Raw genomic sequence first — 15,456 nt, 5'->3', positions numbered from 1 at the left:
ATTTTATTTCAAGATAATTAGGCTGAGAATCATTACAAAATATTCTCGACTGCTGTCTGGATTATGTGAAGTCAGTTATTACACGAGTTTATGCATCTCTTTAGTATGCAGAAAACATTGTGAACATTACAGTATTAAAAAGTAAGCTTTTCCCTTTTATGCTTAATGTATTTTTTGACCTTCTTAATGACACCAACATACCAGCGTCTCTGAAAAAGAAGAAAAGGAAAGCTATTACTTTGGTGCTCTGCACCTTTATATATGTTATTATGTTTTCTTTAATTATTGAAAATGTACAGATTAATGCATTATATGAATCCATTATACTAAGTCAGTTTTGCTAACCAGGATGTACTTGTCTCTACATGGGACTTCATCTATAATAGGATGGGTGGTAGACACTGAAGTTCCTGCCACAATCACTATCAATACTGCCCCTTACTAACCTCCGGACACAAAGAAATCACACCAGCTTAGTAACACCTACTTCTGTGAGGCAATCATTCAATCCTAAAGATTGTAAACTGCATAGAGTTCAGAGCAGTTCTGAGATATGAGCCATCTGGTTCAGACAGAAGCACTCCACCTCTACTCAGCTGTCATTCCTCCCTATGTCTGAATTATTTTGATAAAACTCCTATCTCTTCTACTTCAAGAGAAAATGTGTCTATTATAAAATTGGATCAGTCATATAGTCATATCAATGTATCAATTTGCAGTCTGGTAACAAACGATTATGACTTGTTTCTTTATTTTTAAGGTTACAATAGTTTCTAAAATAAAATTGTCTTATTAACTGATAAGTCCCTTAACCATGCTTGATCTCACTTCAGTTTTCCAATGTTAACCTTTTGACTCCTTTGCCAATGAGGCCCTGACTCAGGTTTGGCTAGTGAATTCACATGAAATTTCACTATTTATTGCTTACTGCAGATATTAACCCATTGGAAATAAATAGTTTAATACCTTTATCAAAATAACAGACAAAGAAATGAATTAAGCACCATGATTTTTGAAGAACTCAATTTCAATTATTGATGTGCGTGTCCACATGCTATGTACTAGCAAGCTATTTGGTCATGCGTTAATCACAGTCAATCCAGTTCTCATCAAATACTGCACAAATGTGCATGTTCCGACAGTACTCACTGGATAATGATCAAGTACAGGAATCCAGACTGATTTTATTCTCCTTTGTCATCTACCTAGCTGAGAACTCTATCGTTTCAATTTCCTGCAACACTGAACAGTGGCCACCATCTGTTCTGCTTCTAACTGCTAGGTGGCAGTGCCAAGCTGCATGAGTAAAAGGAAACTCAGAAATGCAGCTACAGCCTGTAACACTTGCTTCAGCAAATAAAATAGGATATAATGCTAACTTTTAAAAAGATTACTCCTCCCTATGCATTACTACCAACACAATTTAAAAAGGCAATGTTATTAAAATGGGCTGGACATAAATTAAAATCCACAAGCCATGGTCGAAAACATAGTATTTGATGTCACTGAGAATCTATGTGAAAAGAAGGAATGACAATAAAAATCATTTGTTTCAGAAAACAGAATAACATTTTCATTGGAACAACATGAGGCACAACATGCTGTTGAATGGCAGGTCTGATATTTGGGGCAGCACCCAGTACTTTTTTGAAAGTTTGGAGGGAAGACAGGAAGATGTTGGTTTTCAACTAAATACGGAGTGCCACATGCTAAATTCTGGTACCCAGTTGCCTGGGATGTTGATAAAACATGGAACGTGAAATGATTTTTCATTCCACCAAGTCCACTTCCAAGTAGCACTGCAGGATCATGGGATTACAAGGAGTAGGGACAAGAATAGCAATGCATCCATTTACTGTGGGCAACTTATGTTCAGTGTGATTTAACAGAATTTATACAGATGCTTGGAGTGTGGATAAACATTGACACTTGTACATTTTCTGGGAGAAAACTTTACACAAATGTATAAACTAAACAGAAATGTTCATCTGAAAGGCATACCTACCTCTGACACCCTCTCCTACGTCACTGTAGCTGTCATATTGTGTGAAATCTGTGGACTGTGGCTAACAGGACAAAAGGAAAGCGGAGACAATTTTTAAAAGTCTTGACAGATAATTGTATTCTACCAGCTATTGTAGATTGATTATTGCATCACCAAGCTCTACTATAAAGACATACAATGATAATGCAAAGAAAGCTGTCAGACTTAAGTCCTTATATTCCTTTTGACTGACTACATTTATGATTAGGAAGTAAAAGATAGTAATAGACACCATGGTGGAGCATGAGATCTCAACACTCATATTTTTGCATGGTATTTGTGGCAGTTTTGCAAAAATGCTTTGGAACATGATCAAAACCGCTGGAACTATGGAAATAGGGAGAGGAGAAGGGATTAGCTAGATCAATCAGTGTAACTGAACAGACGAACCATGTCCATCCATTATTAGGAAGCTCCAACAGAACATTTAATAGCAAAGGGGAAGCTGCACCCAACCCCACTCTAACTGGAGGGAACGGCAAGTGTGGAGGACCTTGGTGTAAGAGTCAATATTCTGTGATGAAGTCAAATTATGGCACACAACTGTTGAAAAAAAAACCTACAAACTGCCTTAAGACCTGCTGTGTCTGATGAACTTATGCCAGAAATTCAAAAACAGTGAAAGAGAAAGATTGCACTACATAGCAGCAGATGCTTGTTAAATAAATATACTAGGCAAGCACACTTACACCAAGTTCCTACTAGAGATCATGCTAGTGCTAAAACAGTGTCTCCAGAAACAACCTTTGATCAGTTAGTGATTTATTTTGGATGGCAGCTTAATTAAACATATACCTAGTGCACTCTTATCAGCTTTATGTACAAGTTCAATAGACTCTATGGGAGTGGGAAACAAAAAATCAGGATTCGTTTCGGTCTCAAATGTGCTCCTGCAGGGAAATGCTCATTAGGATTTTCAGAGAGGTTTCCCCTTAATTGGCATGATGACAATTTCCCAAATATCCAATTAACAAATGTAAGCGAATTCTCAAGGCTGAAGGGCCAATCAGAGGCTTCCCAACTTGAGTATTGCAGCAGTAGCCTTTCAAAGATGGTAATGAGCAGAGAGAGAGGGTGCAGACTTTAATGTAGTTGACAGGGGACCTAGTCTCCGGCTGGAGAATTAATGACAGCCCTGTGCCATCATTTCAGGGAGGCCTGCTGTATTCAATGCCAATCAGACACTTAACTGAGCAGCGGCAGGTACCCAAGATCAAAGGTGTTACAAACAGGAAGGGGTATTTCACTCCCATTCAGAGCTGTTGTCCTCTTCAATGCATACCATAACCACTGGGGAGATGGTGACTGTTAGAACTGCTGCACCCACCTGAAGCCCAGGATCAAGGAAAGACCCAGACAGGTAAAATAACCATCTCAGATTTTACAGGACCATCCTATATTTGAGGCCTGTGTCCGAGAAGGTAAAGATCTTGGAATCCCAGAGGGTAGTGATCTTGGGATAAGGAGTGCTTCCGATGAGCACATGGGACCTGTAAAGGAGCCCCCAAATACCCGTGCCCAATAAATATTCACACAGCTAAAAGCTACAGGGCTGCCCTTGTGGGGCTAACTCCCCTGAACTGCAATAAAGTGTGGTTTGGGCAGGATGGAGGCTCTTAAGTGGACATTAATTGAATTTATTTAATTAGAAGTCCATTTACTTTCCTGAATGCATAGGAAATGCTTTTCCTCTTAATTCACCCATTGTTGTGGTTCCTCGGAGTGAGGCTACTAATTAATATCAAAATAGGGAAGCTTGATATATTGGGATTGAGTCTATAAATTCCCCCAGCATCTTCACTGGAAGAAGATTTCCATTCTATTGGGCTGTGCTGCTTTCAAACCCAGGTACCAGAGCCGATAGGATAGTCGGTTAATTAACTACACCAGTAATTTATCTTTAGTCTGATTTTTTAGCAGTTAAAGTAAAGAATTACTTTGATAAAAGTGAGAAAGCAAGTCATTGGCTCTAATGCATTAACTTCAAAATTACAGTAATCCCATCAGTATTCTAATACTAACTAAGTAGTTCACTCCACTGCATACATTGGGCAATACAGAAAATGCTCAATGATTTTAGTATGGGGGTTGGTTGCGATAAAGGCAGTCATTTCTTTTCAACACTCATTACTATGTTTCAGGAATACTTTGGCATGTGGGCACTGAAAATGCGTTTTCTGTAACTTTGCTACACCACCACTTTCATCGCCATCTAATTACATTATAAATTGTGACTGACATACATCATAACTTATCGCTAATGATTCCAAACTGGTGGGTATGCACGTACCAGAGTTAGGGTTTAAAGTTTTATAGGTAAAGGAAATGAATTAGTAAAAAGCAAGGAATACCAGCTAATATCACTTACTATTTACAGAGTGTGATACGTGAGAATCGTGCCTTACCCTATGTAGCCCATTTCTTCCATAACCAGGAAGGGAAGATGTTTTGGAGGCAGAAGCATGCAGGGCTGAGAGGAGAAAGGTAAAAGTTACATTAGATCCTAAGAAGTCAACGTAAGTTAGCAAAAATAATACAACTTAAGATAATACTCTAATTACAGGCTTCAAGCGTCAAACCAAAGTGTTCAACGATTGCATCATTTCAAACTGTGAAATGACCATGCAACCTGAAGCACTTTGATCATAAGCTTTTTGGTATATTTGAGGATAACTGTAATATCTTGAGAGCAGTATTTCAGCTTCCAAGTAATGAGAATGGACAAATAGATATGGATATGTTTTAAAATTAAATAATGCTATCAGAGAAAAACAGAAATGTCACGTTTTAAATGTACACTGAGTGCAAGGATGAAATGTCTTTCAGAATCAAGTACTTGATGATTCAGATAAGGATGGAAGGCAACACAGGTAGCTCTTCCTGAGTGAGTTGCAGACGTAGATGATCCTCCAAATCTTTATTTTCCTTTCTTCTTTGCCCTTTATGTCAGCCTTTTCCGTTCTCAAGTTCCCACCCAACTCTTTCGTTTACGCTCACCTCACCACTTTACGTCCTGAGCCCCAGGTTTTCAGTTAGTTGTGTCAAATATTGTTGTGCTCTGTCTACCCATCAAAGTCAGGCTGGTGGTGACCTTCAATGACAGCCCTCCTGTGGTACTCCTCGTCCTCCACTGCATCTCCCACTCTTATATGTTGAGTTGCCCTTCTGTCACAATTATTACCCCCCTACCCCTGCATCTCAGCATGCTGCCTCCGATTCCCACAGCTGACTTCCCAGTTTCCCTATTACATCAGTGGCCCCTGATAATTTACTTTGACTTTCAGTGAGCAGACCTGCTGGACTGATTGGAATCCAAATCTCCTGCCTGACATGGAAGGACGGCCTTGGCTGATCAGTGTCCAGACCCCTGACTGATAGCTCTGCAGCTCCCTTACTAAACTAATGGTAATGTAACCTAACTGGTTGCACTTGACCTGCAGCACTGATTATAGCCCACTCCCCAGACTGTAAGGATACAGACTCTCTGACCCTGATCACTCTAAATGGCTGACTGACTCTGTCTAAGCTCTTAGATTAAGAACAGACAATGCCCTTGGCTGACTGAGAGGTGTAAACATTAGGTATTAAAGGATTCTGCACAATTTTTCTCTCCTGGAAGGTGGCAAGGAAGGCAAGTCCGCAAGATATTCACCTCCTTCTTACCCATCACTAAGTGCTGGATGAGAAGGCATTGAGTCTTCCCTTGCACATCAGCAGTCAAGGCTCTCAAATGGAGTCTTCTCTGACATTTATGAGCCTCGATCTTCCAACTTGCCATTTCCCCAATTATCTGTCTTTCCAAAAGGAATGAAAATTAGCTAGTTTCCTGACTGGGTATACAGAGTGAACTGCCTGCAATGATGGGAGGTGATCTCCATTTGCCCCAGTCTAGGGAAAATAGTCAGCACAGAAGCCAATGAAAGCCACCTCCCCTCACCTTGTCTTCAATCCCTCTGACCCCTCCCTCCAATGACCCTTCCAACCATGAGGAAAAAAGAAAAAGACTTACTTTTGTTGGGTGTTGGATCCCCTGAAGAGTATGACTCAACCAGCAATCTTAAGGACCCAGAAGCTGCTGACCTCTGGCCGGCACTTTCTGGTAAGTCGAGACCCTACCATTATGGTTTGCAATTACCGAGATACTTACCAAATTTTCTTGGCAAAGTGTGTAGTGAGTCAGTCAACACCTAAAATGCCTGCACCCACACTTAGTCCGAGACAAGCAAACTCTTGGTTTCTATTTCTTACTACCACTGTCTTTTTTCCCATGCTGCTGCTGTTTATTTTCCATGAGGGTACATTATATATGAATAAAACCTAAAAGCAAAATTAACGTTAAGTTGTTATTTTATTGTTGCTTTAGAAATAAAAATATACTCCTTGGCTCTGTGAAAAAGTGAGCAGCATGCATTTTGAGTGTGACAGTAATATTGACTGTCATTATATCTGGAATGACAAGCTTCAAACATTAAACCAAATTATTTGAAACTGTCAAAAAGGGAACATAACCTGCTGCACTTTGTTTGCTTTGTTAATCCATGGCTTTTCATTATAATTAGAGGTTGGTGTGCAGTTATGCTGGATAAAGTCTTTTACCAGATCTTAGTGGGTGACAGAAGGATCACTCGCTGCTACAACACTTCTCATAAGATTTATAATCAGTAGTACTTTTGAAAATGGTAACATGGAATAATAATATTTGGAAAAAATAATGGTGATGTTATGACTGGTACTACATTAGATACTCTCCGCCTTAGGGCAGCTTTAGATGATACTGTGAACATTAACAGACACTAAAAGAACAAGTTGATAGCTCATGCTAAGTGGAAGTTTGAGCAACTGCCTTCTGTCCTATTTTTTCAGGCCTTCTTTCCCCTTCACTTACTAATCTACTGTCAAAAGGGTGCATAGATAACCTGCTCCAAACACTCCTGTCAGAGCTAATGTTGCAGAGCTTGACATGGTGTGATTCACTCTCTCTTTCAACATCTCACGCCACCAAAGTTGATACACCCTTTATGCACCTTCACTGACTAAATCATGACATCCACATCCTCTACCTCACCCCTTGTCCTCCTCCATCCCCTAGAATTCCAAATCCATCTCTGAGCAGAAAGCCTGATTTAACTCAGGGCAGCATCTTCCTTCTTCTGTGTCAGACCCCAACAGTAGCCACTACTTGTTCCTGGCATTGCTGGGACTGCAAGAGCTGCCAGCTAATCTGATCCACTAGCAGGTCTTCAGGGTGTTCATTCCTGTCTCTGAGGGTTGGTAGTCCCACTCTCAGGTCATTAACGCTTCTCCCAGTACAGGCCGCTGACTTACTTCTTGAATGGGGTGGAGCAAGGAATATGGCCCCAGTAGAATTCATTCCTTGCTGTCTCATCTTGATAGACTGAGATGGATCATCATCTGTATGAAAATAGCATAATGCCTATCTACACAGGAGTTTATTTTTTAAAATGAAACTAATATTATTCAGTTGTGGCTCACTAAGAAGATGACATTTTAATCCCATTATTGCCTTCTGCAATCTCTTTAATAAAATCAACATTTAATAGCATCAGAGTGGCTAATCAGAATGTCCCAATGATTCACCTATTTCTGATGCACTGAATATCTAATTAAAAATATTCCAGCAATATTGATTATCAGCATGCACTTTACATCAACCAAATTGCATGGAGCTACTTAAATCATAGATATTATTAAACATTGATGTAAAGAAATTGCAATTTGGCAAACATAAGGTTTTCCAATTATAAAAATGTCCATTTCTAATCAGCAAACCACAGCAGAATATTGTTAGCTCCATCTTAGAAAACATGATGCTCTCAGGCAACTTCGTAATATGATGAAGCTCAACTGAAATGGCATAAACAAAAACTAGTAAGTGCACCTGTGCAATGGCCCATACCAAAGAATTAAGAATTGATAAAGAAGCCATTCATCTCACACATTTAATGAAAGATTTATATTCTTACATGCATTCCCTGCTGAATCATAACGATGTCTGAACTGGATGTCGGCATGGAGAGTTTGAGAGGCTAATCGGGCTTGCTTCTCCTGTTCCAAATCTTCCTTCAGGATAAGCTTCCCAAGGCCTGACTGGATCTGGTCAATTACAAAATATAATTCCAAAAATAAACAAACCAGAATTTCTGAACAGCATGCAGCTTCAGTTAGGAGGAGTTATTTTGCCGAGTTTAGCTAAACATTGCCTGGTTTTTCCCTGTGGACTATGTCCCTTTTTGAACGTAATTTACTTTGAACTGCTTCAAAAGCAAGAGTACAAACAGAAGCAGTGGTACGTTTTGGGCAGGAATACAAGACAAACAATTCTATTTTGATGAAGAATTCATTTCCTTTACATTAACCCAAGCAATGCTGAAGGAGAATATTAGCAACCGTCGATGGCAGCCTGTGTAAAGTGACCTGCCTTGTTAGATTCTCAGTTATATTGGGGGAATTCTTAAATTTCTTAAATCCTTAAATTGAAAGGAAGCAACACAAAAAACTTTGCATTTACTTATGACCTTGCATCCGTCACAACCTCAGGATATCCTGAAGCACTTTACAGACAAATAATTACATTTGAAATGTAACAATTGCCATAATGTAGGAACGGTGATAACCAATTTGCTAACAAGGTCCCACAAACAGCAATGCAACAAATAACCAAATCATCAATTTTAGTTATTGGCTGAAGATAGATGATGACCAATGCACCTGGAGAACTCATCCATTCATCTTTGAACAGTGCCATTGGATCTTTAACCTCCCCCTGAGAGGACTGGCAGCACTTTCAGAAGTACTGAGGTTTACTAGTACAGTTGCTTTAAAGGTATCACAAAGGTGGTGCAAAAATATTGAACGAAACAAAAGGAAGGGGGCAATGGTATTAACAGCAGATTGTTTATCAAAAAAATAGATAAGCTAAAAAAGTGCACAAATACACAAATTGGAAAATATCTTTGAACCAGGATTATTGGGCAGTATCTGACAAATGAAAAGTTGGCTGAATGTCTCAGCGTCCCTTTTATATCAGCCTAATACCAAGGGCTAGACACACAAACAAGCACAAACTGATTACTAATACTTAACCAGTCACAAAGATCAGAATGATTCTTATAGACCATCACTGGCTGTTACTTTAACCTCAAAGTTATGAATGGTAAAATTAGAGCCTAAAAATGCCAATCCTTTAACTGTACATTCTAACTGCTCCGAGATGCCGCAGGTCAGTCATACTTTGCTGAGCTGCTCCTCCTGGAGTTGTCGACGTCTGAGTTTTTCCTCATCCTCATCTTCTCGTTCACTCCCCCGCCTCCTGTCTGCTCCTGGTAGTGACAAAATACAACTTCTGAAAATTGTGACAATGTGCATTGGCAGGGGTATACATGGCTTGCATAGCTTTAAAACAAACAGGGAAGAAGCTTACAGTCAATCAGCTTGATGGCCCAGCCCCAACTGAGAGGGATTTGTGGATTGGATTTTAGACAGGAATGAGTACACGGGATTTTAATAACTTTTTCTCCTTAAGAGATTTATGGGCAATGTGATTTTTGTCTGATACATTAATCAGGCAATTTGCTGAGCAATATGGCCATATCATCCAATCACAACTATATCCATGAAAGGCCCAATCCAACTTGGCAGTTGGATCTCATGAGCAAAATGTGTGAAATAGGCTCTCAGAGGCAGCAAGTGAGTTAGGCTGGACATAAAGAAGGTGAACACACAGAGTCTGCCAACAGGCCACAATACTTTTGAAGAACCAGAGGAGCAGGAATCTTCCTGTTGGTGTTGTAACAGCAACAAGAAAATAAAACAATTCAGCCGATCTTTGCAACGGTGGTCCCTTTAAGGATCCCTGGTTAGGCTGCTCGATGCCAAGGACAAATGAACAGGTTATGTGTAGGCATGTACGGCATTTAACCCATGAAGGCTGGATCAAAGTCCTATATTGGGAGTAGAACCACATTTGAGATTAGCACATTCTCCTGTCTGATCCAGGTGAGAGCGTCAGCTGCCCAATCAATTACATTGTGCTCACCTTGGCCAACCAATGGGTTATAACATGCTTGGTAACTGCCCATTTTCCAGCATAAGTAGCGCAGAGAATCACACATGCAATGATCATAATTTATGACAGAATGCCCTTTACGATCAAAAATGCACTAAATCTAAACATACCTGGAACATCTTGGGTTCTCCTTACTTCTTCAGGGCTTCAAAGTTGGGTGCAAAAGTAAACAGGAATCTTACCCTCACCAAAAAAACACACCTCAATGCGCTATTTAATGCTGTTAGAGTAACGGCCAAGGGATTCGTAAGGAATTTGCAATGAACTCAACATGACATCTTTCACTGTGTTGAATTAGTGCTGCTGCACAGGTCTGTCAGGATGAGTCAAATACAAACTTCTGAGGTGTGTAAAGTAGCAGTGAAAAGCAATGCTGGTGCCCATTGAGAAAATGGTTTGTTAGTCAAGGTAGTGAAAAGGTGAAAAAAAATTGTTCAGTTCCAAAACTTAGAATCTGAAACAGTTCAAAAATTTAGAGAAAGGCTGCGTGGCAGAAAACTATCCTTTCCCTGACATTATTTCGCTGCACAAATCTTAGCTAAAGTCTAAAATAGAAATATTTTAGCCTGTACTAGAGGCTCAGCAAAGAGTTTGAGCCAAGATGAAATATGGCTTGTGTTTTATTAAAACTTCAGCAGTTTCTCTTTCCAAACATATTAATCAGTTGGAGAGACATTGCTATTGTATATTATGAAGGAAATCAGTGGTTTGAAGGAAGTTTGGAAGACCTGTTCAAGCCTTCCCCACCCTACCCCCAAAAAAGAAAATAAAGTGCATTTATGCATGAAATATTATATTAGCTCACATTACTGGTACCAGATGGACTCACAGTGATGGTGTTGTATGGAAATAATGAACCAGATTGCTGAAGACACGTGGGGAAAATATCCTTTGCAAACAGTATGTATTCTGGCAGACCAATTTCAGAGATATTAACTAAAGTTCCAGAATATGTAAATCCATCCACAAAGCACAGTATTAATAACTGAAACTTTCTACGTTGGTAACTAGAAAACTGGAATACTTCTGAGAGAGCTGTTTGAGACAGCATGCCTGATATGACTTCCGATAAATTTTACCGAGGAAGAAGAAACACCTAAAGGACACGAGAGGAAGAGAAGCTGGCCCTAAAACATATAACTCAAGGGACATTGTTTACATAAAGGAATATCTTCAAAACATCTTGTTTTGTCATAATTGCAGTGATCAACAGGACAGAAGAACATCATGTCATTTTCAACATGATATTAAATGAAAATGAATCATTCCAATGTCAGTTAGGTCCTTGCACTATTCATATATAAATGGAAAACAGAAGATTTTCTGAAGAAGGGTCCCGACCCAAAACGTCAACTTTCCTGCTCCTCTGATGCTGCTTGGCCTGCTGTGTTCCTCCAACTCCATACTGTGTTGTCTCTGACTCCAACATCTGCAGTTCTTGCTATCTCTGAGGTCTATCACAAGTTATTTTTTGAAGAGAACACTCCTTCATTGCAGTAATTTAAAGGAAGGATTGAACAGCAAGAATACATCCTGCAGTGCTTACAGATCTCAGTAACGTACTTTCCAGAAGGTAAAAACTGAAAGAACTGCCGATGCTGTGAATCAGGAACAAAAGCAAAGTTGCTGGAAAAGCTCAGCAGGTCTCGGCAGCATCTGTGAAGAAAAAAAAGAGTCAACGTTTTGGGTCCGGTGACCCTTCCTCAGATCTTTTTTAATAAAAGCACTGCTTGCATGCCTTTGGCATATGGTTCCAGCAAAACTATAGCAGATGAAATGTTGGTTGTCATCTCGAGCAAAATAAGTTTGCGTTTGAAGGCTGCTTGAGATTTGACCTCTGACCTCACATGCTTAATGGGAAAACAGATAGCACTTTGCCAATGGAGTAACAAAGGAGGACATGCTGCCAGTCCCTACCAGGATTCAGCTACCAGGATAATTAACAGTACCATTTTTCATGAAGAACACTTCTGGCTATTTCTTGGGATGGACATCAATTTCAGCCAGTCAGTTACAATGAAAGCCACTAAAATAAGAACTTGCTCCATTGTGGAGTTCATCTTCGATCTGCAAAGCATGACTTCATGACATATCACAATGTATCAATGAAAATGTTGGTTGCAACAAAAAAAAACTGCTTGTCAGTCATCTGAATTGAGATTTAGATTTTTTTAAATTCAAAACGTACATTTCAAAAGAATTATTAGCATCAACTAAAACATATTAGAAATTTTAAACATTTAATATTTTAGTTTTGGCAAGGTTGTCCTGACAAACTTATTATGACAATATTATATTGTATTATGACCTGGGAAGGCAATGTTTTAAAATGTAATTAATGAACAACAAGGCCCATTTATCAGGCTTTTATCATACCTATGGTACCTGAACCTGGCCAGTAGTCAGTCTCCACCTCAGAAGTTTGATCGGGATCTGGAGCCTGGGCAGCTGGGAACTTGGATGACTTGATGATCTCCACGCCTGTCTTGAGTTGTGCTGCCATTGCAGCTGCATCTAGAGTGGCAACCAGTGGGAACTCGGCATGTGTTACTCTGTCTGAAATAGACTGGGGTTTCCTACTAGCCTGCTGTAGGCTTTCAGCACCCTCCGCTAATCAGTACGGTATTAGTGAAATCTCGTCATCACTGATAAAAATCATATTCATCTGACATAAAGTAAACATATCCTGTTTAGCAACTAAATAATCATATTTAATATTTTATAATGGGTTAGTCGTAACAGAAAACATAACAAGTAATTATAGAATGAATAGACCTAACATTGTAGGTCTCAGCTTTCAGTGCATATGTGGCTTATGTTAGATTTAGAAGAAATTCCTAACACACTTGTCTGTAAACCTCAATATTCACCATAGTTAGCATAATTTAAATACATTAAAAACTAATTAGAATTAGTTATTAATTTTATATGTCAGAGTGTAGAATTTTTAAAAATATTTACATAAAAATTACTTAGAGCTCAATAATGATGACTTTAAGATGTTGGCTGGTGTGAAGGTAACTTTTATTTCAGGGATATTTACTAATCATGAGGTAAAGTTGACGAGAGTGCAGATTAGAACATGAAAATGGCAGTGTTGCAACCCAATGTCCAATTCAGTTTCTTTAAATACTGTACTTCATTGAGGGCTCAGGATCAATGAGCTTCTCTGTTAACCTAATTGTACTAATTTAATTAAACAAAAAAACCTCTGAAAATATTACTTACTTCTCATAATGACATTTCCTCATGCTATCCAATTAATTTATTTTGATTAACATCATCTTACTATTGCCAGGTCCATCAAACTCTGTTTTCTGAACTCTATATATGCCCAGTCCTGATACTGTTCCTCTCTATGTTCTCGAGATCCATAACTCTGCATTTACTCTGTCTCCTCCCTGTTCACCTCCTTATCCTTAAGATGTATGTATATTCACTAATCCCCTTTAAACTTCTAAGCACCATCCTATTGCACTTGCAGCAATACTTCGCTTGCAGTCACCAATAGTCAATTCGCAACTGGCTTTGAGAATTCTAGCTGAATAAATAAGCACCGGTATGCGTTATGATATAGATGTCCTACTGGTGATCACATTGACTGACATATGCATCTGCAATTCTGTCCTTAAATAATCTTGAGAACCATCTGTCCTTGTCCTGGACTTCCCGAAAACCTCTGATGAGATTTGGCACAGAACTAGTCCAAACAGATTAAGAGATAACAAGGTGTAGAGCTGGATGAACACAGCAGGCCAAGCAGCATCAGAGGAGCAGGAAGGCTGACGTTTCGGGCCTGGACCCTTCTTCAGAAATGCATTTCTGGAAGGGACTGTCTTATGGGAAGAACAATGTTCCCTCTAAGATGTATGGTTGCACATGTGTGCAGCTGCTGAATGGTTCCACACACCGCGATTGGTGACGGCATACTGAAGACAGCATTCACTTTTGTTCCGGAAGTTGCTGACATGCATGTGTCTCACAGGCCCATGTGACTAGAATAAAAATAAGAGAGAACTCTGAAAGAATAGATTTGACCTGTACTTATTGGAGTTTAGAAGAATGAAGGGTGACCTTATTGGAACATAGCAGATTCTGGGAAGACTCGACAGATTTTGAGAGATTGTTTGCCCTTCTGGAGAGTCTAGGACTGCAGGGCATAGTCTCATAAAAAGGGGTTGCACATTTACGACAGCGATGAGGAGGACTTTCTTCTCTTGGAGGTGGTGAATCCGTGGAATTCTTTACTGCAGAGGGCTGTTAGGCTAGATCATTAAGTATATTCAAGGCCAAACTAGACAGATCAGTTAGGGAATCAAGAGTTTTAGGGAAAAGGCACAAAAGTGAAGTTGAGGATTATCAGATCTGCCAGTGAATGGACTACTCCTGCTGCCTTGTTTTATATTTATCTCACGTTTTATGCACATGGTATACATTATAAGTGCTCAAATCTAATTTTGATCATGCTAAAGATGTGGAAAAAGGTAAAGATTTGAGAATTCAAGGTTGAAAAGTTTACATTTTACTTCTAATAATGTTTTCTATTGTTTCAGAAGATCTCGTGTCAGTGGTCCTCGAAAACAGAAGGAATTACCCACAGAACCTCCTTTCACAGCCTATATAGGAAATTTACCTTTTAATACTGTGCAGGGAGACATTGATGCCATCTTTAAGGAGCTAAACGTAAGGAGTGTTCGACTAGTCAGAGACAAAGAAACAGACAAGTTCAAAGGTATAGTACAAAACAAGTTTTGGCTTTTATTTTTATGTGAACTTGTTTCATAGACTTGTGATTTAGCTATCCCCTTTTAAAGATGCATAGTCTTCAACTTGCACTTGTTTTATAACTTATAGCCTACGCAGATAACTTACAATCAATCTTGATGGACATTACAAGCATTTTTTAATTCTCTTAGTCCACAAAATAAAAAGCTTTGATTGCAATTTTTTGCAATTGAAAGCAAAATCATTACATTTTCAATGTTGGTGAAGTCCCTGGTTCTAAAAATCAAATAATTGTTATACTATTAAAATGTTATTATTGCCCCAATTTTGCTGCTACACTACCATAATCAGATTCAAGTATAGTGATTTGAAGTTCATCTCTCTGCTACTTTAGAGCACACTTTAATCCATTTACTTAAACTTCTAGTTAAATATTGCAAGCGTTTTTACACTTCTTTTCCACGAGCTTCTAGGAGAATTATTTTTCTGTCTCTGCTTTGGTTATGATATAAGTTCTGATAGCACACATTTGCAGTCAGTATTCATGTACTAAAAAACAAAAACAGAAGTTGCTGGAAAAGCTCAGCCAGTCTGGCAGCAT

General features: G+C 39.0%; 1 protein-coding gene across 1 annotated transcript in view; it reads right to left on the bottom strand.

The window, feature by feature from the left end:
* Positions 1 to 1,502: 1,502 nt before the first annotated feature.
* Positions 1,503 to 15,456, bottom strand: part of LOC125485620 — a 61,813-nt gene continuing 47,859 nt past the window's right edge. The window contains exons 6-12 of the mRNA XM_048609204.1: positions 14,041 to 14,125; positions 12,507 to 12,740; positions 9,296 to 9,384; positions 8,029 to 8,158; positions 4,450 to 4,514; positions 2,006 to 2,066; positions 1,503 to 1,513 (exon numbers count right to left, since the gene is read on the bottom strand). Of these exons, the coding sequence (XP_048465161.1) occupies positions 1,503 to 1,513; positions 2,006 to 2,066; positions 4,450 to 4,514; positions 8,029 to 8,158; positions 9,296 to 9,384; positions 12,507 to 12,740; positions 14,041 to 14,125 (675 nt within the window). The remainder of the gene's footprint in view (positions 1,514 to 2,005; positions 2,067 to 4,449; positions 4,515 to 8,028; positions 8,159 to 9,295; positions 9,385 to 12,506; positions 12,741 to 14,040; positions 14,126 to 15,456) is intronic.

The sequence above is a fragment of the Rhincodon typus genome, chromosome 20 (assembly GCF_021869965.1).
Source record: "Rhincodon typus isolate 14 chromosome 20, sRhiTyp1.1, whole genome shotgun sequence".
Taxonomy (NCBI): domain Eukaryota; kingdom Metazoa; phylum Chordata; class Chondrichthyes; order Orectolobiformes; family Rhincodontidae; genus Rhincodon; species Rhincodon typus.
Note: the sequence above shows the minus strand (reverse complement) of the source record. Positions and strands in the feature narration are given on the sequence as shown.